Here is a 27,283-nt window from a genome sequence, read left to right as displayed (position 1 = left end):
TGAGGGAGTTTCACTCTTGTTGCCCAGGCTGGAGTGCAGTGGCGCAATCTCTGCTCACTATAACCTCTGCCTCCTGGGTTCAAGCGATTCTTCTGCCTCAGCCTCCCAAGTAGCTGAGATTACAGGTGTACACCACCACGCCTAGCTAATTTTGTATTTTTAGTAGAGGCAGGGTTTTATCATGTTGGTCAGGCTGGTCTCGAACTCCTGACCTCAAGTGATCCACCTGTCTCAGCCTCCCAAAGCGCTGGGATTACAGGCATGAGCCACCACCACCCCCAGCCTTGGCCTCAAATCTAACGTTACAACTTATTCAATCATTTATTGATTGCTGTACTCAGTTCACTAGTACATCTTAAAAGTGTCAGGGTACATCTCCTACTCTCAAAGAATTTACAGTCTAGTGGAGGAAGGAGACATGTAAACAATTATAGTATAGTGTTCTGGCATTTTAATAGAAGTTGTAAAATGAAGAGTAGTTCAGTGAGGATGGAGGACAATATAGGGGAGAGAAGCTTTGTAGAGGTTCCAAAGTAAGAGACAACAACTTTCTTTCCTAGAAGTGAGAACCCTACCTTAAGCTAGCTTAAGAAGGAAGTCATGTTTTTATTTAAGCCCAATGTCTATTTATTTTTAATAACAGATAACTTTCACGATTGAAAATTCAAAATACTCAAACTGGTATTTGTAGTAAGACATCTCCCTCCTGCCTCCATCCTCATTCATTTGACTAACTTCTCATTGTGTCTCCAGTCACCCAGCACTCCACTACAGAGGCAGCTAATGCTATCAGTGTAACAGGTAGCTAATGTCATCAGTGTCTTAAACATTCTCCAGATATATTTAATGTGTCATAAGCAAATGTGAATATAGTTCCCCCCTTTTTTGCAAATGTTTTTACTAAACCAATGACAGTGTTCGAAATATTCCAGAGTCTGGAGATCCCCATGCTCTCTTCCAGCTTCACCCTCTCTGTCTTAGGTAGCCTCACTTCACTCACCGATCCTGCCCTGGCAGCATCCATCACCATGTGTTCATTCAACAAATATCTCTTGAATGCCAGGAGTGCCTGGCAATGGGGACACAGCAGCGAATAAATCAGATAAATATCCCTGCTCTCGTGGAACTCCCTAGTGGAGAGTTCGCTCCATAGCTCTCTAGCAAAGGAAGAGACCAAAATACAACATAAATATTAATATATTAGAAAGTGGTAAGTGCTATGGAGGAAAAAAAAATAAATAGGGAAGGGGACATGAAGTGCTAAGATGGACAGGAAAGGCCTCACTAAGAAGGAAAAAGGGAAATGGGGCCAAGTGTATATCTGCAGGAATAATGATCTGGGTCGAGGGAACTTTAAGAGCCAAAGCCCTGAGGCAGGACCCAGCACGTCCAATTGGAAGAACAGCAACGAAGCTTATGTGGCTGCAAAGAAGAAAAGAAGAGACACAGTCAGAGGGGACCAGGAAGCCAGATGGCACATAATATTGTAGGCCATTGTGAGGTCTTGGCTTTCACCAGGAGGCATACAGAGAGCAATGGGAGCGGCAGATACTGAACCCAACAGAACCAGCAGCACTGCGGGTGCAGGGTTAGCGCACAGCCAGGAGCGCCAAGCGCAGATGTAGTAAATGCAAGTAGGGCATCAGGTGAAGGTTGTTTAAGGACCTAAAAATGGTTAGAGATAGTGGAGCCGGGCGGGGCACAGAATAAAAGAGGAGGAAAACATAAAAGCAGAAAAGATTCTGCCTACTTCTTGTTGAAATATTCCACATAATCCAGAGAACAACAGACAAGGACTGGAAGGCCATGTTAAAATGCATTTTAAGTTCTCAATTTCTCATTTGCATTGGCAGTAACTTCAATTGCTATAATTATAAACCGCCTTTTATAAAAATTATCTTAGCAAATAAATTTTGACTATCAAAGCTTATTGCTTTTTAAAGACTTTTCCATTGCAGGCACATTTGTTGCCAAGCACTCACTTGTTTTGCCTTTTAGTACTAACATTTTTATCCTTACTCTCATTTCATTGAGAAGTTTCTGGTACGTTTGGTCGAACATAGTAGTTATTATTGTTTTGATAGACATACAAATTATGCTAGGAAAGCTGTGATTTATTTCAATTCTTCTTTTGCAGATAAATTAATCAACATAATTCCCTCGGTCTTCCAAGCAATTGAAAAAAACTACCATTTTTCTCCCAGTTATTGCTTTAGACCTCTATTTGTTTATAATTTTCTCACCACCTATCGCTTTATCTTTTACAACCTGACTTCCGGTTTCACTATTTCACCCAACTTGCTATCTCTAAAGCTTTCTTCTTTATTTATATCCCTCTAGACTCATCTTGGACACTTATGACCATACCCTTTTTTTTTTTTTTGAGACAGGGTCTCACTCTATCACCCAGGCTGGAGTGCCATGGCCCAATCTCAACTCACTGCAACCTCCACCTCCCAGATTCAAGTGATTCTTCTGCCTTAGCCTCCTGAGTAGCTGGTATTACAGGCATGCGCCACCATGCCTGGCTAATTTTTGTACTTTTTTTTTTTTTTTAAGTAGAGATGGGGTTTCACCATGTTAACCAGGCTGGTCTCCAACTCCTGACCTCAAGTGATCTACCAACCTGGGCCTCCCAAAATGCTGGGATTACAGGTGTGATTTTTGAATGGCACTCAAAGCTCATAATCTATGGTAACACTCACTCATAGTCTAATGAGAAGAAAAAGACAACTAATGAAGGCAAAGACCATGGAGACGAAATATGTATACATGAACATAGCCTAAGTGAGAGGCAGAGCTGAGTCACTGCAGGGGCTCGGTTAGGAACGATTTTTATTTTAAACCCAAGAAAATCCTTAGGAGTCATTTAGGCCAATGCCCTCATTTTATGAGATGAAATAATGAGGTGTAAAAAATGTGTCATGAAGACTTTGTCTGCAAGTGATAGAAAACAGCAACTAAATTTGGCTTAAACAATAGGAAATATATTCTCCCGTACAACATAACGTCCAAACATCATGCATCAAGGAGCTTATAGCTGCTTCTCTCTGCAGTTCTCTTGGCAAGGCCACCTTCCACGTGTTAGCATTAACTTCCAGATGTGAGTAAGATAGCTGCAGCAGTTATCAGACTCAATATGTCTGACATACTGGTCACATCTGGAAGAATATTTCTATTGAGTCTCTTGTCAGTAGCAAAGAAACCTGACCAAGAAGCCCTAAGACTTTCTCTCTTGTCACCTGCCCATTTCTAAAGCATCACTGCCAAGGAAAATGAGATTCCAAGATTGGCTTAGCCTTGGTCTAAGCTTGTAGTAGAATCAGTGCTGGAGAGTCAAGGTTAAATAAAGTGACTATAACCAAAACATTACTTATAGGACTGAGATACTTTTATACCTATGTTTGTTCTACTACACTTTTAAAAATTTGCTGCTTTACCTGCTGTCCAATGATGGACTCTTCTTTCTTTTTGCAAACTCCTCTGGGGAGCTTACTTTTTTTTTTTTTTTTGTAATTACCTTAGGTTTCTGTGGAAGTGGCATAGGGTAATGGTAAACACTAGTTTTAGAGCCAGGCTGTCTGGGTTCAAATATAGGCCTCCACCACGTCTAACTGTATGCGCTACCTTAGGCATGTTATTTAACTTCCTTCCTCTTCTATAAAGGAGGACGCAATAGAATCCACCTCGTAGAGATATTGTGAGAAGTACATAAGTTAATACATATTAAGTGCTCAGAATGATGCCTGTTATACAAAAAGTCCTCTGTAAGTGTGTGCTATTATTAAGGGGCATCTACTATTTTTGCATGTCCAGCATCTGTTCCCCCATCTTCTGATAAGTGTTTCCATTTTCCTTTGAAGAACCACCCCTCTGCCATGCCATATGATATTAGCATAATTCTAGTCAGTATAAAGAGCTCCCAACCCACACTGGCCAAAACGTGGCATAAAGGCCAAGAAAAGTCAATCTTACCATTTCCCCGAGAATCTGAATCTTAAGCAGAAGGACTCAAAGAAAACAGTTAAAATTCAGTCTCTCCAATGTCAATGCCTTAATGAGCCTCTGCTTCCTACATTCCTAGAACTATTTTGTCCTTTCAAAAATCTGATTAATAATCCTTCCTTTCATTCTTTTAGCTACCCAATACCCTTTAATAACCCTTTATTGCTTAAATTAGCCAAAATTGATTTCCATTGTTTGTATAATCACTATGTAAAACATAGGACTCCCAAATTAACTCAAAGAGTAACTTTATTTTTGTCTCTCATCTCTTTAAATCTATTCAAGAGCCTAGCTCTTCTCTGGACCCTTCACATAGATAGCATAGAAGTTAAGACAGTGGCTCGAAAGTCAAACCCTTTTTTCTTTTTTCCTGAGATGGAGTCTCATTCTGTTGCCCAGGCTGGAGTGCTATGGCATGATCTCGGCTCACTGCAACCTCCACCTCCCAGGTTCAAGATATTCTCGTGCCTCAGCCTCCTGAGTAGCTGGGATTACAGGCACCCGCCACCATGCCCAGCTAATTTTTGTATTTTTAGTAGAGACAGGGTTTCACCACGTTGGCCATGTTGGTCTCAAACTCCTGACCTCAGGTGATCCACCAGCCTCAGCCTCCCAAAGTGCTGGGATTACAGGCATGAGCCATTGTACCTGGCCTAAAGTCAAACATTCTAGACTCATTTCTAGCTCTACCTCCCACTAACTCTGTTACTTAATGTCTCTTTGCCTCAGTTTCCTTACCTATAAAATAGGGGAATAACAACATCTACCTCATTAGGATACTGTAAAACTTAATTTCCCAAATGTAAAATACTTGGAAGTGTACCTAGCTCATCATAACTCCCAAAAAATGTGAACAGAGTAGATGACAGAAGTGGTCCAATGAGGTCATCTCTCATTGACGTCAGGCCCTGACCATTTTTTGTTTCTATACTTTGGTTCACATCAACCCCCTCCTCTTTTCTAAGTCATTCAAGACATAATTAAAGCAGTGCCACTGCCTCAAGGTCTACATTGATCTACAAAGACTACAGTAACCTGATACTTTACTTGTAGAAATTATACTCCATAGCAGATACATTAATCTTAACTTCATATCATTTCTATTGTTTTCAAATTATGCTCGGGTATAAATCATAACTCCCCAACAAAAAGAGTGTTCGATGAATAATATAGTATTTTATGTCATTCTTGTTAGTTAACCTAGAGTAAGGCTCACAGTTAAGTCCTTAATAATTAACTTCTGAATGGCTCTCTGAACAGCTAAATGTGTTTCCAATCACATCACTTCTGGGTTTGTAGAGCTGCAAGCCTTTAGGCCTATGCTTTTATTGTATGTGTAAACATACAAAATAGACAAAAGTATAGAACTTCCCATTTTCTTCCCACATTGACCCACAAACATTGGCTATCCAATAAGTATTCTTAACTATCTACAAAAAGGCTAAAAACTTCAGGAGCTACATATACTAATTATATTAATAAATATGGGAGGAAATTCCAAATGCATCTGCTACAGTGAAGATTTAACACTATAATACTGAAAGATCCTGTTTTATTTAAAAATATAAAACATGAAAATAAGAAACAGATACACTTACATACTTTTTCCCCTTCTAATACTTTCATTTTTTCAAATAAGAGTAATTCCCAAGAGAATTATTAATAAAGGACAAAGTTGAGAAAGTGACTACCATATATTTTTATTGTCATTTCTGGAGAAATTTTCATTTTTTAAACTCTGCATAACTTAACGTACATAATCTTCTCTGATTCCTCTAAGCATGTGAAAAAAATATACTTAGAAATAAAAACTTCTGTTGATATCCACAGGCATATCATCTAATATAAAAAGATGGGATGGTTTCATTGCTGTTTGAGTTGCTTTTTAGTGATGTGAAAAAGTCAGCTGGAAAAAAGAAACTGAGGAAGACTAGACTCAATTCCCTGTGAAACTATCTGTGAAATGGAGATACATAAACTGACTCACTTAACCAATCCTGGGAACAAGCTTATATTACATGTAAATGACACTTCTATAAAATTCCATACTTTCTGGATTATTGTTATGTTTAGTGGATATGGTTATTTCAAAATTAAGAAAAAAATGCTTTTTGCTAAATGCTACCCACTGTGAAATTTTCAACCAGACCAACTCTTCATTGCTTTTTTCCTATGGGAATACTCAATTTAGGAGAAAAAGAAACGGGAAGATAGAGAAAGATAAGAGGACAAAAACTACGTATCTTACTTGGATTGTGAAAGACAGCCTGGTGCAACCACATTATAATTTTCTTCCTCAGTTTGGAGTGCAGTGAGCTCTATCATGTTAACCATCACATCGTTTGTGTGGCCTGGGAGCTGCGGAAGTGCTGAAATGATCTTCTCTACTAAGTTGTCTCCATGATGTCCAACTGCTCCTGTTTAAGCAGACAAGAAAATGTAAATTCATAAAATGGGAGGAAAAAGCAAGCTGGATGTTTTATCACACGCCTTCTATCAAAAATAACGTACATTTTTAGTTTCTGTTCAACAAAACTCGCATTTTGCCCTTCATATAGCTAATCACATTCACAATCACCTAGTCAACATGTACCTCACAGGTTGTAATTAATACTCCATGAGGGCAGAACTCATGTCTGCTATGGCTAGTACTGTATCCCTAGCACCTAGTGTGTCCGGAATTGGTGAGTTCTTGGTCTTGCTGACTTCAAGAATGAAGCCACGGACCCTCGCGGTGAGTGTTACAGTTCTTAAAGATGGTGTGTCTGCAGTTTGTTCCTTCTGATGTTCGGACATGTTCAGTTTCTTCCTTCTGGTGGGTTGATGGTCTCACTGGCTTCCGCAGTGAAGCTGCAGACCTTAGCGGTGAGTGTTACAGCTCTTAAGGCGGCGCATCTGGAGTTGTTGGTTCCTCCCGACCGGAGTTGTTCATCCCTCCCAGTGGGTTCGTGGTCTCACTGGCCTCAGGAGTGAAGCTGCAGACCTTCACGGTGAGTGTTACAGCTCATAAAGGCGTGCACGGACCCAAAGAGTTAGCAGCAGCAATATTTATTGCAGAAGAGAAAGAACAAAACTTCCACCATGTGGAAGGGGACCCAAACGGGTTGCGGGGGCTGGCTCAGCAGCCTGCTTTTATTCCCTTATCTGACCCCACCCCCATCCTGCTGAGTGGTCCATTTTACGGAGAGCTGATTGGTCCATTTTACAAAGAGCTGATTGGTCCATTTTCTTTCTTTTTTTTTTTTTTTTTTTTTTTGAGACGGAGTCTCGCTCTGTCACCCAGGCTGGAGTGCAGTGGCGCGATCTCGGCTCACTGAAAGCTCCGCCTCCCGGGTTCACGCCATTCTCCTGCCTCAGCCTCTCCGAGTAGCTGGGACTACAGAAGCCCGCCACCACGCCCGGCTAATTTTTTGTATTTTTAGTAGAGACGGGGTTTCACCATGGTCTCGATCTCCTGACCTCGTGATCCGCCCGCCTCGGCCTCCCAAAGTGCTGGGATTACAAGCGTGAGCCACCGCGCCCGGCCGGTCCATTTTCACAGGGTGCTGATTGGTGCGTTTACAAACCTTGAGCTAGACAAAGAGTGCTGATTGGTGCATTTACAATCCTTTAGCTAGACACGAAGTTTTCCAAGTCCCCACTAGATTAGCTAGACACAGAGCACTGATTGGTGTGTTTACAAACCTTGAGCTAGACACAGGGTGCTGATTGGTGCATTTACAATCCTTTAGCTAGACACAACTTTCTTCAAGTCCCCACTAGATTAGCTAGACACAGAGCACTGATGGATGCATTTACTAACTTTGAGCTAGACACAGGGTGCTGATTGGTGCATTTACAAACTTTGAGCTAGACACAAAGTGCTGATTGGTGCATTTACAATCCTCTAGCTCCAAGTCCCCACCCAAGTCAAGAGCCCAGCTGGCTTCGCCTAGTGGATCCTGCACCAGGGCCGCGGGTGGAGCTGCCCACCAGTCCTGCACCGCATGCCCGCACTCCTTGGCCCTTGGGCCACCGATGGGACCAGGCACGCGGAGCAGGGGACAGTGCCCACTGGGGACGCTTGGGTCCCATGGGAGCCCACGGGGGGAAGGGGCAGTGCTCAGCCATGGCGGGCTGCAGGTCCCAAGCCCTGCCCCGCGGAGAGGTGGCTGAGGCCTGGCGAGAATTCAGTCATGGTGCGGGTGGGCTGGGAGTGCTGGGGGACCCAGCGCACCCTCTGCAGCTGCTGGCCCGGGTGCTAAGCCCCTCACTGCCTGGACCAGCCGGCCGCTCCGAGTGAGGGGCGCGTGAAGCCCACACCCACCTGGAACTCGCACTGGCCTGCAAGCGCCGGGCAGGCCCAGTTCCTGCCCACGCCTTTCCCTCCACACCTCCTGGCAAGCCAAGTGAGCTGGCTCTGGCCTCAACCAGCCCAGAGAGGGGCTCCCACAGTGCAGCGGTGGGCTAAAGGGCTCCTCAAGTGTGGCCAGAGCAGACACTGAGGCCGAGGAGGCACTGAGAGCAAGCGAGAGCTGCTAACACTTTGTCACCTCTCACTAGCACAGTGCCTACATATAGTAGGCATCAATAAGCATTTGCTGAATGAATGAATAAATAAATAAATAATCTGCATCTAGTCAGTCAGGTAAATAGTGTCGTAAGATGATACTATCCTGAAATTTTAAAGCTGAATTTTTTTATATTCTATTCTTTTTTTTTTTTTTTTTTTTTAAAGGCAGAGTCTCACTCTGTTGCCCAAGCTGGAGTGCAATCATAGCTCACTGCAGCCTTGAACTCTGAGCTCAAGCAACTCTCCCACCTTAGTTTCCCAGAGAGTTGAAACTATTCCTAGGATTTGAGATCCTAAATTAAGCCAATTGCTTCCAGGATTTGAGATCCTAAATTAAGCCAATTGCTTCAAGGGCTGAACTTTTCAAGTTACCAGGACCAGAAAATACCAATTCTGTATGATCCTGTGGATTATATGTGTGTCAGTGTCATTATCATAAGGCATGTAACATCTTCACTTGTCTTTAAGTCTTATATGGAATAAAATGAGAAGCAAGAATTGAGAAGTCTTCATAAGAGCTCAATCCATATATTCCGTTAGTTCTGTCCCTCTGGAGAATCCTGACTAATATGCTTATGAAATGAACAGAGATCATTCATACCATTTTTAACACTGCCTTGAGTAACCAGAATTGTAGTGATCTTGCAGGATCAGGCAGGGGGAACCTTTCACTTACTCTACTTCATTTTTTTCTCTAGCTGTTCTAGAAGATAGACATGTTAACTTATTTTACCCTCTCAATTACCGTCTGAGGTCCTTATTTTACAGATCAGGAAACTGAGAGGCAGAAGTTAGGCAACTTGCCCAAGGACTTTTGACTAGGAAAGGGCAGAGCTAAGACTACTACAACTAAGCTCTCGTAATCTCTTTAGTAACAGTAGCTACCACATATTGAGGATCTACCTCAATCCCCATACTCTTTACATAAATGATCCTATATAACATAAATTTGATCATATCACATCACAGCTCGAAACTCTCCAACTGATTCCCATTATACTTTGGCTATTATTCTAAATCCTTATTTTAACCTACAAAGCATTCCCTCTACCTACCCCTCCAACTGATCTCCTATCGGCGTTCCCTCTTGCTCACAACACTTTAGCCAAATTGGCCTCCTACTGGTCCTCAAGCATGACACACATGCTCCCACCTTAGGCCAATTGCACTTGCCATTCCCTGGGTCTTATATGTTCTATCATTACGTAGCCACATGGCATGCTTCCTCCCTTCTTTCAGCCTCTGCTCAAATGTCACATCCTCGCAAAACTTACTGTCTTAAAACCAAATGTATTAATCTCAACTATTTCTTTTTTTTTTTTTTTTTTTGAGACGGAGTCTCACTCTCTCACCCAGGCTGGAGTGCAGTGGCGCAATCTCGGCTCACTGCAAGCTCCGCCTCCCGGGTTCACGCCATTCTCCTGCCTCAGCCTCTCCGAGTAGCTGGGACTACAGGTGCCCGCCACCACGCCCGGCTAATTTTTTTGTATTTTTAGTAGAGACGGGGTTTCACCGTGGTCTCGATCTCCTGACGTCGTGATCCGCCCACCTCGGCCTCCCAAAGTGCTGGGATTACAAGCATGAGCCACCGCGCCCGGCCAATCTCAACTATTTCTATGCATCCAGGAATTCAGAGTGGCTTAACTGGGTCTGACTCAGAGACTCTCATAAAATTGCAGTCAATATGTCAGCTGGGGCTGCAGTCATCTGAATGCTTGACTGGGCAGGAGGATCCATTTCTCAGATAGCTCACTCCCAAAGCTATTGACAGGAGGCCTCAGTTCCTCATTGGCTGTTGGAAGGAATCCGATTTCCTCACTACATGGGCCTCCCATAGGGCTGCTTGAGTCTCTTCATGACATGGTAGCTAACTTCCCTCAGAGCCAGTGATCCAAAAGAACAAAGCAAGGAAAAAGACGCAATGCCTTTTGGGACCTGGTCTTGAAAATTACACTCCTGCATTTCTGCCATATGCTATTTTAGGGAGAAGGGGATAAGTGAGTCACTAAACCTAGCCCACACTCAAGGGGAGGGGAATTTAAACTGTATTTCTTGAAGGAAGAGGTATCAAAGAATTTGTAGACACACATATAGAGAGAGAGACAAGGTCTTGCTCTGTTGCCCAGGCAGGAGTGCAGTGGCTCAATCATGGCTCACTGCAGCCTAGATTTCCCAGACTCAGGTGATCCTCCCACCTCAGCCTCCTGAAGAGCTGGCACTACAGCATGCAACACCATGCCCAGCTAATTTTTTGTATTTTTTGTAGAGATGGGGTTTCACCATATTGCCAAGGCTGGTCTCAAACTTCTGGGCTCAAGTGATCCACCATTTTGGCCTCCCAAAGTGCTGGAGTTACAGGTGTGAGCCACCACACCCAGCTTGTAGACATTTTTTTGTTTTGTTTTGTTTTGTTTTTTCTGAGACGGAGTTTCACTCTGTCACCCAGCCTGGAGTGCAGTGGTGTGATCTCGGCTCACTGCAAGCTCCGCCTCCTGGGTTCACGCCATTCTCCTGCCTCAGCCTCCAGAGTAGCTGGGACTACAGGCGCCCGCCACCACACCCAGCTAATTTTTTGTATTTTTTAGTAGAGACGGGGTTGTAGACATATTTTTAAACCACCACACCTACCTTCATTAATTTTAATAGTCCATATTATTATACTGATATTAGTAATTTGTTTACTGTCTTCATTCCCAAACAAAATTTAAACTTCCTAACTGGAAGGATTTGGATATTTTTAGCACTATTTTGCCTATTCCTTGAGTAATAGATAATATGTATTTTTAAATGAAGGAATTATTTCAGGCCAGGCTCAGTGGCTTATGCCTGTAATCTCAGCACTTTGGGAGGCTGAGGTGGCAGGGTCACTTGAGGTCAGGAGTTCGAGACCAGTCTGGCCAACATGGTAAAGCCCCATCTCTACTAAAAAATATATATATATGTAAATTAGCCAGGTGTAGTGGTATGTGCCTGTAATCCCAGCCACTCAGGAGGCTGAGGCACAAGAATCGTTTGAACCCAAGAGGCGGAGGTTGCAGTGAGCTGAGATTGAGCCACTGCACACCAGCCTGGGCAACATGCAAGACTCTGCCTCAACAACAACAACAAAAAAGGAATTATTTCATATTCTTCCCACAGGTTAGAATACAAAAATAGGTGGATATTTTTCCCTCTTTACAAATGAGAAAACCTCAACAGCTCAATGATGGTCAAATAGCACAAAAAAGTCACTAAGCCAGGATGTGATGTTATCCTGGCATGGATCTAACACCAAAAATCTAGTCAGCCCTTTATATGGCTTCCCAACTGTGTCTCATACCTATTTATTTTAAATAGTATCTTCTGAACCCTGAAATAAAGATATAAGTTAGTTAGTTTGCATGTTTTGGAAAAGCAGATCGGGGAGAAAAAAGATCAGACACTTTTCTGAGCACTAAAGCAGCACTGGAGTCCAAATATGTTTAGTCTCTGAAGCTGCTAACTTCTGGACACACCATATAATGATCATCTCTACTGTACAGGACAACAGTTCTCAAACTTTTCCCACACCCACACATAAGAGTAGTCACTGGAGCAAACTGCCAAGGTTCAAATCCTAGCTCTGCCACTTAATACATGTGTAATCTGAGGCAAGTTATTTAACTCCTCTGTGCTTCAGTTTCATCCGTAAAATGGGGATAATTATAATACTTATCTCAAAAATTATTGTGAAAACTAAAGGAATTTACATATGCCGAGTGCTGAGATAAACAGTTCATTTTCAAATGTTAGCCATTACTAGTGGACTCAAATTTCAATACTTTGACAAGTAATATACAATCACACCTTAAAGCAAATATAAATACTTCAGTGTATTATAATCCCAGGATTAAGAACCATCCACTGGAATGAGAGTTAATCTTTAATCAAAAGGATTTTAATTTAAAAGTTTGCATGAAGCCGCCTGTAATCCGAAAACTTTGGAAGGCTGAGGTGGGCAGATCACTTAAGGTCAAGAGATCAAGACCAGCCTGGCCAACATGGTGAAACTCTATCTCTACTAAAAAACCAAACAGAACAAAACAATACAAAAATTAGCTGGGCGTGGTGGTGGCTTTCCTGCCTGTAATTCCAGCTACTTGGGAGGCTGAGGCACAAGAATCATTTGAACCTGGGAGGCGAAGGTTGCAGTGACCCGAGATGGCGCCATTGCACTCCAGCCTGGGCAACACAGTGAGACGCTGTCTCAGAAAAAAAAAAAAAAGTTTACATGAAGCTAAAATTCAGAATTGAACTAAGAAAGTAAATTTAATTCCCAGCATTACCACCATCTCCTACCTTTTAATTTTGAACTTGAAAAATATTAGCAAAACACTCTAGCCAATCTCAAGAGCCAGAACAAGAAAGGAAACCAAACTCAAATATTTTAGGAATTCATGAATCAAGTCTCTTTTTTAATTGTCCCTGGAAACAAATCAGAAGCCAGAATAGCCCACAGAATGCTGACTTAAATCCTCTATGCAAACATGCCTGACCCATAGGTGTCCAAACCCTGGGTAGTCTGGACATGGTCAAAGTAAGCCAGAATGAAAGAGATGGGCATCAGTGGCCATTTACTTCTCAAACAATTACAACTTTTTATATTTAAGCCCTGAGCGCTTATCAACTGGATAACCAGGAGAGAAAGGAACTTGCCTATCTTGTTTACCACTGTTTCCCTATTACCTGGAACAGTGCTTAGCACAAAATAGGCACTCAATAAATATTTGTTAAAAAAAAAAAGTACATTTAGACAAAGAAATACTACTTTCAGCAAAGATGATAACCAAAAGATGAGAAAGAAACTTGTCTACATTGTAAACATGATGTTAACAATGTCAAGTACTTATGAATTATTTGAGGTTATTTTTGATACTGCCAATTTCACATCTAAGAAGAAATACAAATATATAAATTTTCTAATAGTAAATTATCAAGGCTAGCATCCAAAATATTTAGCATCTAATAACATAAATTAATATATAAATTAACATCTAAATCAAAGACTGAAAAATGTATTTCCTTTTGGTCTGTATATTAAAATGGCTGTCAACTCTCTTAAATTGAAATTCAAATCATTTAAGTCATTCTAATAATTTTCAAGTCACCTCTCAGGCCTGTAATCCCAGCACTTTGGGATGCCAAGTCAGGAGGATTGCTTGAAGCCAGGTATTTGAGACCAGCCTGGGAACAAAGTGAAATCCCTGTCTTTACAAAAAATAAAAAGTAAAACCCTTCTGATTTTTAGAAGTTGTTGGTATAATCTTTTGTTTGCTCCAGCTGTCAATGGCTAAACAATGCCTCAATCTAAGCCACAATTTGATGTAAGAAACCTCACCAAACTCTTGTAACAACTACTCCATTAAGCTAATAGTCATGAGCTTCCCAGCTCCCTAAGCTTGCTGCGTCCAGAAGGGCAAATCCATAAAAAATGTGAGCATCATGACCATGTATTCTCCAGAATGCCAGGGCCAGGAGCACCCTTGCCAAAAATAATGCCACTAACATCATCTACCCTACTACCTCATTCAATGTGGGGCCACTCTGAAGCAGTGGGCAAGTGCTGCATTTTCTCATTCACTATTACCATGGAGCCACCGTGACCTCCACTACCTCAGTTCCCTCAGTGCCCCTAGGGGGCCAGCTGCATCCACACTAGCATGCTCCTAGGCCCTATCTATTGTCTCCACTGGACAACAGTATTTGGTGACTTGTGGTCTTAATAAGTAGAGGGATTATTTTTACTCACTAATACAGAAGTACTTCAACATTTAAACAAAAGGTTTGACAATACAGCTATGAACCCACTGAAAATCAATCCTGTATATTACTAATATGGGATGTAACACTATGTGGAAACATCTTTGAATCAAATAAGATTTTAAGCTGATCATCTGGAAGATAATCGGGATGATTATCTAAAAGGTATCTATTAAAAAGACATCAATTTATCAGTTATTAGGATCACAGTAACAAACTAGTCCTGATTAAAATCTATCTTCCAAAGTCTACCCTCCACCATCTAGCAGTAATTTTAATCCTTCTAAAAGTGAGCAGGGGATAATTTTTAAATGGGATGTAGATCATGGACACTTCTTGAGTATCCTGTGCTCAAAGCTGATTGGTTTCAGAGAGGACCACAAATCAAAACTTGGTTCCATAAACCAGTAGATAGGCAAATACACTGGGCCCTGGCCATTCTGGCTTTATCACCCTACCAGGCCATTGCTGCTGTTACCTACCACCACTAAGCAGGTGACCTCACCCTAAGCAGGTGACCTCACCCTACTCAGGAGATCTCACCCCACTTGGGATCCAACACCCAGGGCCCAGCCAAGGTCTTCCTCCCTGCCAGACACCTACCTCACTGAGCCCTACCTAAATGTTTTTGAACTGAATTATTCAAGAAGGTAAGAAGAAGCAGAGTCTTTATAATTTTTAATGTATTTGAGAAATACCTCAAGTAACTTTTGGGGGTCCAATCTAATTGCTTTATCATCGTATCTTGTGTTAGAATGCCCGTAGCATCTCATTGAGACTAATATTTTCATGGTTCCTCTCAGGCTCTTGACAGAGTGGCTGAATTTTTCTTACTCTTTTTACATGTTGCCTTGAATCTACCCAGAGAAATCTTCTATCTGTTCCCTTTGAGCAATGCCCCATTAAATATTGTTTCACTGATCTCATGTACCTAAATGCCCCCTCCCACACAAACCTGCTACTGAGTACCTTCGCTAACTTAACCATTCACCCTGGAAGACCACCTACTAGCAGAAGGATTCTTAACAAATGTAAAGAAAGTAAGGACTTTACACTAACAATACAAAACTAACTCTCTCTCTTTGACAATTCAAAAAACAAAAGATGCTGAACTTTGACATTTATAGAATTAAATGTCAAATGTGGCACAATACCATCACATCTGGCTAACTAACTCTTTTTTTTTTTTTTTTTTTTTTTTGAGACGGAGTCTTGCTCTGTCCCCCAGGCTGGAGTGCAGTGGCGCGATCTCGGCTCACTGCAAGCTCCGCCTCCCGGGGTTCACGCCATTCTCCTGCCTCAGCCTCCTGAGTAGCTGGGACTACAGGCGCCCGCCAACACGCCCTGCTAATTTTTTTTTTTGTATTTTTAGTAGAGACGGGGTTTCACCGTGTTAGCCAGGATGGTCTCGATCTCCTGACCTCGTGATCCGCCCGCCTCGGCCTCCCAAAGTGCTGGGATTACAGGCTTGAGCCACCGCGCCCGGCTGACTAACTCTTATGCTTTCTTTAGTAAGGGACAACTTTTGAGCCTCAATATCTTAATTCTTAAAATGATAAAGAACACTTAACTCACTTAATTTGTTGAGATCAAATAAGGTAATGTAAAAGTGGGATTTTTATTTTTATGCATTTATTCGAGACAAGGTCTCGCTCTGTCACCCAGACTGGAGTGCAATGGTGCGATCACAGCTTACTGCAGCTTCAAACTCCCAGGTTCAAGCAATCTGCACACCTCAGCCTCACGAGTAACTGAGACCACAGGCATGAGCCACTATACCTGGCTAATTTTTGTATTTTTTGTAGAGACAGGGTCTTGCTCTGTTGCCCAGGCTGTTCTTGAACTCCTAGGCTTCAGTGATTCACGAGCCTCAGCCTGGAATTACAGGCATGAGCCACCCAGTGTTGGGATTACAGGCATGAGCCACCACACCCAGTAAGAAGTGGTTTTTATCTATAAAATATTCATATAAATATGACTAGCTAATATCATTATTTTCTTTCTTAAGTTTTGCTGTGAGCCCAAGCTGCCAAATCTTAGACTATTCAGAAAAGTGTGCATCATTTTTTCTGCATTTGTGTATTACTAATGATATGATTCAAGAATCTCAGAAACATTTTCAATTAGAAAAAATAAGTGTGTTAACCTCAATTAATGTCTGGTATCTACAACCTTTAATCCACTCATTTATCCATTCACTCAATAAATGTATATTGAATGCCTACAGTTTTGAAGGTACTCTTGCTGGTTAATAAACAGTAAACAAAACAGAGTCCCTCCCTTCCAGAACTTCCATTCAAGTGGGAGGAGACAGGTAATAAATGATCAATTAATAGTGTCAGGGAAGAGTAAAGGCTATGACAAATAAAGCCAGGTCAGGGGTAAGAGAGTGTCAAAGAAGGTCACCGAGGAAGGCCTCTCTGAGGAGCAGGAATGATGTGAGGGAGAAAGCCATGTGGATACTCCGAAGAAGAACATCCCAAGCAGAGCTGCAGAGGAAATGCAAAGGTCCTGAGGCTGGAACATGCTTAGCATGTCTGACAATGGCAAGGTAGCCAATGTTGTAAGAGGGGAGATCATGTATGGCCTTGAAAACAACAGTAAGGAATTTGACAGGAGGTATGATCAGAGGCCACTGGAATACTGAGCAAGTAAATGATATGTCATAGTTATGCTTTGAGGGATTATATAAGAAGCTGGCCTAAGTGGTTGCTTGTCTGTATAGGTTTCATACTTCCTTAATTGTTTTTTAACTATTTGCATGCTTTACCGTGTCAAATGCTGCTTTGAAGTTCAGTAGAATTAATGTGGTAATAAAACAAAGGAAGTTTCTGGGAAGTATTGGAAAATGAAACTCTAATTGGAGTCAAGAGAAAATTGGAGCAGATCTTTGTGGAGACAACAAGTATAGACAACTCTTTCAAGTTTGCTATAAAATAAAGCAAAAAAAAAATGGAATTGAAGTTGGAAGAGCATGAGAGGTCAAGACAGAAGATGTTCCCTGGGGGAAAATACAGGGAAAAGGAAAAAATGATGATCTAAGAAAGGGAGAGGGTATTTGAAAAACAGTAAATCTATGAGAGAAGTGAAAAGAGAGGATTTAGTCTACATAGGTGAAAAAGTTGGCATTAGGTACTGGCAGGGACAGTATATTTCTTTTCAATATGAAAGAAGGAAAAAGACATGGGTACAGATGTAGAAAGGGCGCTAGATTTGATGATGGGAAAAATATAGATTTTTTTAGTGGCTTATATTTTCTCAGTGATATTAGAAGTGAGAAAGGTGAGTATGGGGAAGGAGATCTGGACACTTGATAAAGGAGAACCTATAAAATGATTGCTGGTGGAGCCAAGATGGCCGAACAGGAACAGCTCCTGTCTACAGCTCCCAGCATGAGTGACGCATAAGACGGGTGATTTCTGCATTTCCATCTGAGGTACCAGGTTCATCTCACTAGGGAGAGCCAAACAGTGGGTGCAGGACAGACGGCGCAGCGCATCTTGTGAGAGCCGAAGCAGGGTGAGGCATTGCCTCACTCGGGAAGCACAAGGGGTCAGGGAGTTCCCTTTCCTCGTCAAAGAAAGGGGTGACAGACGGCACGTGGAAAATCGGGTCACTCCCACCCTAATACTGCACTTTTCCAATGGGCTTGGAAAACGGCACACCAGGCGATTGTGTCCTGCACCTGGCTCGGAGGGTCCTACACCCACGGAGTCTCACTGATTGCTAGCACAGCAGTCCGAGATCAAACTGCAAGGCGGCAGCCAGGCTGGGGGAGCGGTGCCCACCATTGCCCAGACTTGCTTAGGTAAACAAAGCAGCCCGGAAGCTCGAACTGGGTGGAGCCCACCACAGCTCAAGGAGACCTGCATGCCTCTGTAGGCTCCACCTCTGGGGGCAGGGCACAGACAAACAAAAAGTCAGCAGTAACCTCTGCAGACTTAAATGTCCATGTCTGACAGCTTTGAAGAGAGTAGTCGTTCTCCCAGCATGCAGCTGGAGATCTGAGAATGGGCAGACTGCCTCCTAAAGTGGGTCCCTGACCCCCGAGCAGGCTAACTGGGAGGCACCCCCTAGTAGGGACAGACTGACACCTCACTCGGCTGGGTACTCCTCTGAGACAAAACTTCCAGAGGAACGATCAGACAGCTGAATTTGCGGTTCACAAAAATCCACTGTTCTGCAGCCACCGCGGCTGACACCCAGCCAAACAGGGTCTGGAGTGGACCTCTAGCAAGCTACAACAGACCTGCAGCTGAGGGTCCTGTCTGGTAGAAGGAAAACTAACAAACAGAAAGGACACCCACACAAAAAACCCATCTATACATCACCATCATCAAAGACTAAAAGTAGAAAAAACTACAAAGATGGGGAGAAAACAGAGCAGAAAAACTGGAAACTCTAAAAAGCAGAGCACCTCTCCTCCTCCAAAGGAAGGCAGCTCCTCACCAGCAACGGAACAAAGCTGCACGGAGAATGACTTTGACGAGTTGAGAGAAGAAGGCTTCAGACAATCAAACTACTCCGAGCTACAGGAGGAAATTCAAACCAATGACAAAGAAGTTAAAAACTTTGAAAAAAAATTAGATGAATGTATAACTAAAATAACCAATGGAGAGAAGTGCTTGAAGGAGCTGACGGAGCTGAAAGCCAAGTTTCGAGAACTACGTGAAGAATGCAGAAGCCTCAGTAGCCATTGCGATCAACTGGAAGAAAGGGAATCAGTGATGGAAGATGAAATGAATGAAATGAAGCAAGAAGGGAAGTTTAGGGAAAAAAGAATAAAAAGAAACAAACAAAGCCTCCAAGAAATATGGGACTATGTGAAAAGACCAAATCTACATCTGATTGGTGTACCTGAAAGTGACGGGGAGAATGGAACGAAGCTGGAAAATACTTTGCAGGATATTATCCAGGAGAACTTCCCCAATCTAGCAAGGCAGGCCAACATTCAGATTCAGGAAATACAGAGAACGCCACAAAGATACTCCTCGAGAAGAGCAACTCCAAGACACATAATTGTCAGATTCACCAAAGTTGAAATGAAGGAAAAAATGTTAAGGGCAGCCAGAGAGAAAGGTCGGGTTACCCACAAAGGGAAGCCCATCAGACTAACAGCCGACCTCTCTACAAGCCAGAAGCTCTACAAGCCAGAAACTCTACAAGCCAGAAGAGAGTGGGGACCAATATTCAACATTCTTAAAGAAAAGAATTTTCAACCCAGAATTTCATATCTAGCCAAACTAAGCTTCATCAGTGAAGGAGAAATAAAATCCTTTATAGACAAGCAAATGTTGAGAGATTTTATCACCACCAGGCCTGCCCTAAAAGAGCTCCTGAAGGAAGAACTAAACATGGAAAGGAACAACCAGTACCAGCTACTGCAAAAACATGCCAAATTGTAAAGACCATCGAGGCTAGGAAGAAAGTGCATCAACTAACGAGCAAAATAACCAGCTAATATCATAATGACAGGATCAAATTCACACATAATAATATTAACTTTAAATGTAAATGGGCTAAATGCTCCAATTAAAAGACACAGACTGGCAAATTGGATAAGGAGTCAAGATCAATCAGTGTGCTGTATTCAGGAAATCCATCTCACGTGCAGAGACACACATAGACTCAAAATAAAGGGATGGAGGAAGATCTGCCAAGCAAATGGAAAACGAAAAAAGGCAGGAGTTGCAATCCTAGTCTCTGATAAAATAGGCTTTAAACCAACAAAGATCAAAGGAGACAAAGAGACCATTACATAATGGTAAAGGGATCAATTCAACAAGAAGAGCTAACTATCCTAAATATATATGCACCCAATACAAGAGCATCCAGATTCATAAAGCAAGTCCTGAGTGACCTACAAAGAGACATAGACTCCCACATAATAATAATGGGAGATTTTAACACCCCACTGTCAACATTAGACAGATCAATGAGACAGAAAGTTAACAAGGATACCCAGGAATTGAACTCAGCTCTGCACCAAGCAGACCTAATAGACATCTACAAGACTCTCCACCCCAACTCAACAGAATATACATTTTCTTCAGAACCACACCACACCTATTCCAAAATTGACCACATAGTTGGAAGTAAAGCACTCCTCAGCAAATGCAAAAGAACAGAAATTATAACAAACTGTCTCTCAGACCACAGTGAAATCAATCTAGAACTCAGGATTAAGAAACTCACTCAAAACCGCTCAACTACATGGAAACTGAACAACCTGCTACTGAATGACTACTGGGTACATAATGAAATCAAGGCAGAAATAAAGATGTTCTTTGAAACCAACGAGAACAAAGACACAACATACCAGAATCTCTGCAACACATTCAAAGCAGTGTGTAGAGGGAAATTTATAGCACTAAATGCCCACAAGAGAAAGCAGGAAAGATCCAAAATTGACACCTGAACATCACAATTAAAAGAACTAGAAAAGCAAGAGCAAACACATTCAAAAGCTAGCAGACGGCAAGAAATAACTAAGATCAGAGCAGAACTGAAGTAGATAGAGACACAAAAAACCCTTCAAAAAATCAATGAATCCAGGAGCTGGTTTTTTGAAAAGATCAACAAAATTGATAGACCGCTAGCAAGACTAATAAAGAAGAAAAGAGAGAAGCATCAAGTTGACACAATAAAAAATGATAAAGGGGATATCACCACCGATCCCACAGAAATACAATCTACCATCAGAGAATACTACAAACACCTCTACGCAAATAAACTAGAAAATCTAGAAGAAATGGATAAATTCCTCGACAAATACACCCTCCCAAGACTAAACCAGGAAGAAGTTGAATCTCTGAATAGACCAATAACAGGCTCTGAAATTGTGGCAATAATCAATAGCTTACCAACTAAAAAGAGTCCAGGACCTGATGGATTCACAGCCGAATTCTACCAGAGGTACAAGGAGGAACTGCTACCATTCCTTCTGAAACTATTCCAATCAATAGAAAAAGAGGGAATCCTCCCTAACACATTTTATGAGGCCAGCGTCATACTGATAACAAAGCCTGGCAGAGACACAACAAAAAAAGAGAATTTCAGACCAATATCCTTGATGAACATTGATGCAAAAATCCTCAATAAAATACTGGTAAACCGAGTCCAGCAGCACATCAAAAAGCTTATCCACCATGATCAAGTGGGCTTCATCCCTGGGATGCAAGGCTGGTTCAACATAAGCAAATCAATAAACGTAATCCAGCATATAAACAGAACCAAAGACAAGAACCACATGATTATCTCAATAGATGCAGAAAAGGCCTTTGACAAAATTCAACAACCCTTCATGATAAAAACTCTCAATAAATTAGGCATTGATTGGACGTATCTCAAAATAATAAGAGCTATCTATGACAGACCCACAGCCAATACCATACTGAATGGGCAGAAACTGGAAGCATTCCCTTTGAAAACTGGCACAAGACAGGGATACCCTCTCTCACCACTCCTATTCAACATAGTGCTGGAAGTTCTGGCCAGGACAATTAGGCAGGAGAAGGAAATAAACGGTATTCAATTAGGAAAAGAGGAAGTCAAATTGTCCCTGTTTGCAGATGACATGATTTTATATCTAGAAAACCCCACTGTCTCAGCCCAAAACCTCCTTAAGCTGATAAGCAACTTCAGCAAAGTCTCAGAATACAAAATCAATGTGCAAAAATCACAAGCACTCTTGTACACCAATAACAGACAAACAGAGAGCCAAATCATGAGTGAACTCCCATTCACAATTGCTTCAAAGAGAATACCTAGGAATCCAACTTACAAGGGACGGGAAGGACCTCTTCAAGGAGAACTACAAACCACTGCTCAATGAAATAAAAGAGGATACAAACAAATGGAAGAACATTCCATGCTCATGGGTTGGAAGAATCAATATCGTGAAAATGGCCATACTACCCAAGGTAATCTATAGATTCAGTGCCATCCCCATCAAGCTACCAATGACTTTCTTCACAGAATTGGAAAAAACTACTTTAAAGTTCATATGGAACCAAAAAAGAGCCCACATCGCCAAGTCAATCCTAAGCCAAAAGAACAAAGCTGGAGGCATCACACTACCTGACTTCAAACTATACTACAAGGCTACAGTAACCAAAACAGCACGGTACTGGTACCAAAACAGAGACATAGATCAATGGAACAGAACAGAGCTCTCAGAAATAATGCTGCATATCTACAACGATCTGATCTTTGACAAACCTGACAAAGACAAGCAATGGGAAAAGGATTCCCTATTTAATAAATGGTGCTGGGAAAACTGGCTAACCATATGACAAAGCTGAAACTGGATCCCTTCCTTACACCTTATACAAAAATTAATTCAAGATGGATTAAAGACTTACATGTTAGACCTAAAACCATAAAAACCTAGAAGAAAACCTAGGCAATACCATTCAGGACATAGGCATGGGCAAGGACTTCATGTCTAAAACACCAAAAGCAATGGCAACAAAAGCCAAAATTGACAAATGGGATCAAATTAAACTAAAGAGCTTCTGCACAGCAAAAGAAACTACCATCAGAGTGGACAGGCAACCTGCAAAATGGGAGAAAATTTTCACAACCTACTCATCTGACAAAGGGCTAATATCCAGAATCTACAATGAACTCAAACAAATTTACAAGAAAAAAACAACCCCATCAAAAAGTGGGCAAAAGATATGAACAGACACTTCTCAAAAGAAGACATTTATGCAGCGAAAACACATGAAAAAATGCTCATCATCACTGGCCATCAGAGAAATGCAAATCAAAACCACAGTGAGACACCACCTCACACCAGTTAGAATGGCAATCATTAAAAAGTCAGGAAACAACAGGTGCTGGAGAGGATGTGGAGAAATAGGAACACTTTTACACTGTTGGTGGGACTGTAAACTAGTTCAACCATTGTGGAAGTCAGTGTGGCGATTCCTCAGGGATCTAGAACTAGAAATACCATTTGACCCAGCCATCCCATTACTGGGTATATGCTCAAAGGACTATAAATCATGCTGCTATAAAGACACATGCACATGTATATTTGTTTATTGCGGCACTATTCACAATAGCAAAGACTTGGAACCAACCCAAATGTCCAACAACGATAGACTGGATTAAGAAAATGTGGCACATATACACCATGGAATACTATGCAGCCATAAAAAATGATGAGTTCATGTCCTTTGTAGGGACATGGAGGAAACTGGAAACCATCATTCTCAGTAAACTATCACAAGGACAAAAAAACAAACACCGCATGTTCTCACTCATAGGTGGGAACTGAACACTGAGAACACATGGACACAGGAAGGGGAACATCACACTCCGGTGACTGTTGTGGGGTTGGGGGAGGGAGGGAGGGACAGCATTAGAGGATATACCTAATGCTAAATGATGAGTTAATGGGTGCAGCACACCAACATGGCACGTGTATACATATGTAACAAACCTGCACATTGTGCACATGTACCATAAAACTTTAAGTATAATAATAATTAAAAAATAAATAAAATAAAATAAAATAAAATAAAATAAAATGATTGCTGCCAAATGGCAACTGTGTCTTTCTATGTGTCTTTATTTTGTAAAGCATTCTTTTTTCTTTTTTTTTCTTTTTTGAGACAGAATCTGACTCTGTCACCCAGGTTGGAGTACAGTGATGTGACGGTGGTTCACTGCAACCTATGCCTTCTGGGCTCAAGTTATCCTCCACTTCAGCCTCCTGAGTGGCTGGGACTATAGGTCACCACGCCTGGCTAGTTTTTTCATTTTTTATTTAATTTTTAAATTTTTTGTAGAAATTGAGTTTTGCTGTGTTGCCCAGGTTGATCTTAAAACTCCTGAGCTCAAGCAGTCTGCCCGCCTCAGCCTCCCAAAGTGCTAGGATTACAGGCATGAGCCACTGTGCCGGGTTCTAAATCATACTTGACTGTGTTATATTGATACTTGACTACACTATATTGCAAACTTTTATAGGGCAGAAGTTATGCTCACCTTATTTATTCTGTATGTTTAAAAATGTATTAGCTACTGAAGATGTAAAGAGCTGTTACTATGATGCTGGACAGTGGGACATTAAGTTTTGCCTAACTGAAGTCTTAGAGGAGAGTACAAAATTATGTGAACTTCGGCCGGGCGCGGTGGCTCAAGCCTGTAATCCCAGCACTTTGGGAGGCCGAGGCGGGCGGATCACGAGGTCAGGAGATCGAGACCATCCTGGCTAACACGGTGAAACCCCGTCTCTACTAAAAATACAAAAAATTAGCTGGGCGTGGTGGCGGGCGCCTGTAATCCCAGCTACTCAGGAGGCTGAGGCAGGAGAATGGCGTGAACCCGAGAGGTGGAGCTTGCAGTGAGCCGAGATCGTGCCAGTGCACTCCAGCCTGGGGGACAGAGAAAGACTCCATCTCAAAAAAAAAAAAAAAAAAAAATTATGTGAACTTCCCAGTTGATTATGAAACAACTTTGTTACATTTTTGGCATAAAGAGATAGAAGTAACAGTGATATATAGCATCCACAAAAAAACTCAACAAGCATCTACTTATCGGGTTTTATCTTTTAATCCCCTATGGACTCTGTGATGCTACAGTTATTACTTATATATTTAAATCACAGACTGGACACCTGGTTTTTCCAGTCACATAATTAAGTTTGCATCTCAGTATTACCATTTAGTCTACTTTCCATTTTTTATCTGAAAATTAATCTTATTAAGATTAAAAACTCAAATATACCTATTTTGTTTTTTATAACTTAATTCAACTTTGTTTCTGACCTATTAAAGGGAATGCCTACCAATGTCAGTTTTCCGATTATTCTCCCTGGACTTCGAAGTGGCTAGGCTATATTACTAACAGTATTATACAACCTAATTAGAGAACAATAAAGCTGACCTTTGAAAATAACATATCAAACATCAGAAAGTGTCTTTTCTTCATCTGCTTTAAGGATTACATTTGTTTCTTTTGTGTAAATAATACATTATTACAATTTGAGATTATTTACTTAATCTTTAATACAAAAGAGCTAAAAATAAATCAATAAACGTTTGAAAATATTTTCTACAATTCTATTTCATCTCATTTACTAGTAACATTTAAGTTCAGCCTCACTTTTGAACACTCATTTCCTAAACCTCAATTGTCTGTGATAATTTTATGTTTTCTTATACAGTAGTTTTCGTTCAGCTGGGTCATCTATTAATACTTCTCCAACAAACCAGAATCTTCTTATGAAGGACTGTTGTGAATACTGGCATTCTTAAATTTCTAAAAATAAAATTTCCCAGGTGCACAGTTTTCCTCAGCATAATCTTGGGCTAAAGCTGTTGTTTAACAAGGCAATGGGCATTTATGACATTTCTACCCATTACAGCATTTAACAAATGTTACTGTAATTGCTAATTCACCTGTCTGTATTCCACTTTAGACAATAAACTGTGAGATTAGAGACCGTGTCCATCTAGTTCATCTTTGTATCCTCAATCTGCTATATAATAAAAGGTCAATAAAATATATGCTGAATCAATGAAAGTCTCAGCAATGTGGGGAATGGTAATGAAGAACTCCAGAGCAACGCACTTACCTGTGAGATCCAGGGTTCTGTCCACAAAAACCACTGATGCCCTGCCTGCAGCAGTCCTCTTCCTGTTCTTTGCAGGGGCATAATTGGCCAGATCCGCAGCGATGACCCGACTTAAGGAACCTACAGCAAAACATTCCTCCCGTACTCCTAAATGTTCACACAGAGAACTGAGGCCTGACACTAGGCATCTGATCTGCAGCAGCAGCTCTGGGGTTAGGGCAGTGGCGTCCACATCACCCAGGCTTCCCAGCTTCCTCTTGTCTGGTCGGGCGCTATTAAGGAGGTGCACATCCTGGGGTAGCAGTGGGAAAAGGGATGCAAAGGCTGGAGTCAAGGCAAAGTGGGGAGCAACAGGGGCAAGCAACAACGGGGCATGGAACACTTCGGCCGTGTAGTTCATGTTGCCCATCCATTCACACAGCTTCTCCTCCAGCTGCTCGAACACCGGCTGCTGCCCCTCCATCTCGGCCGCTGCCGCCGCTGGGACATGATTAGCTGTGAGGTGGACAGCGTGGCTCACGGTTGTGACCACCACACAGTACTGGAAGTGACTGCGGCAGATGATGTCCCGTAGGATCTCCACGGTCCGGCCTTTCAGCAGGCAGCTCAGCACAAACACCGCCTTGGGCTGCTTGGCTCCACCACCAACTGCGTCGGGCTCGAACTCTCGCAGGTGACAGTCAGGACCCCCCACCGCCTCCAGGAGACGGGTGGATCCGCAGCCCCAGTGCAGGCTCTCGGCGCAGGCGGCGTCCAGGTAAACCACAGCCCGTTTCACTTTGGCCAGCACCTGCTCCCATCCTTGCTGGGTAAAGGACAGTACGCCTGAGGCGCTCATGGTTGGGGATTCGCAGACTTGGGGAACTACGGTGCAGGAACTTCTTTCAGAACTCACCGCTTCCGGAAATTGGGCTCCGGGAGACTTTGACAGTCAACACAGTACACGTGGTCCGGCCTCTGACACGCTCCCTGATGGCGCTCGGTGATGACGTTGAGCTGAGCGGTGATTGGCTAGGGAGGCGGCCGGGAGTGAGGAAGGATGGCGTGGCCTGGAAAGAAGTGGGTGGGGCTCTGCGGCTCTGGGCTTCCTCAAAAGCTCGTGGAGATCAGAAGGTGTTTCCTGTGATGGAGTTGAACTGAGTTCTTTCCGTCACCGCCCTGTCTGCGCAGATAATCTTTTCACGTTCCTTGAAAAGTCTCCAAAATAAAAACCTAATCTGAAATTTGATATCTTCCTTAGATATGAACACGTCTCCAAAAGTACAGCCACCTTCCCAATCTAAACTCAGAGCAACTAGAAAAAGATAATAAAAACAACCAACTGTGTGCAATATTTTGAGTTTATAAATTGCTGTCACATA

The 27,283-nt window shown here is 42.1% G+C and overlaps 1 protein-coding gene across 5 annotated transcripts in view; it reads right to left on the bottom strand.

Annotated features, from left to right (window-relative positions):
* The window catches only part of SCFD2 (sec1 family domain containing 2), a 489,317-nt gene extending 462,391 nt beyond the window's left edge, over nucleotides 1-26,926 (bottom strand). For 3 of the 5 annotated variants that reach the window (XM_055294682.2, XM_063611223.1, XM_055294681.2), the window contains exons 1-2: nucleotides 25,923-26,912; nucleotides 6,254-6,422 (exon numbers count right to left, since the gene is read on the bottom strand). In XM_055294682.2, the coding sequence (XP_055150657.2) occupies nucleotides 6,254-6,422; nucleotides 25,923-26,760 (1,007 nt within the window). In that variant the 5' untranslated portion in view covers nucleotides 26,761-26,912. Of the gene's footprint in view, nucleotides 1-6,253; nucleotides 6,423-25,922 lie in introns of all 5 variants that reach the window. The other 2 variants (XM_055294679.2, XM_055294680.2) reach the window with 2 other exon arrangements.
* Nucleotides 26,927-27,283: the final 357 nt, after the last annotated feature.

This window comes from Symphalangus syndactylus, chromosome 10, assembly GCF_028878055.3.
Source record: "Symphalangus syndactylus isolate Jambi chromosome 10, NHGRI_mSymSyn1-v2.1_pri, whole genome shotgun sequence".
NCBI classification, from domain to species: Eukaryota; Metazoa; Chordata; class Mammalia; order Primates; family Hylobatidae; genus Symphalangus; species Symphalangus syndactylus.
The sequence above is the reverse complement of the archived record's forward strand: the minus strand, read 5'-3'. Positions and strand labels throughout refer to the sequence as shown.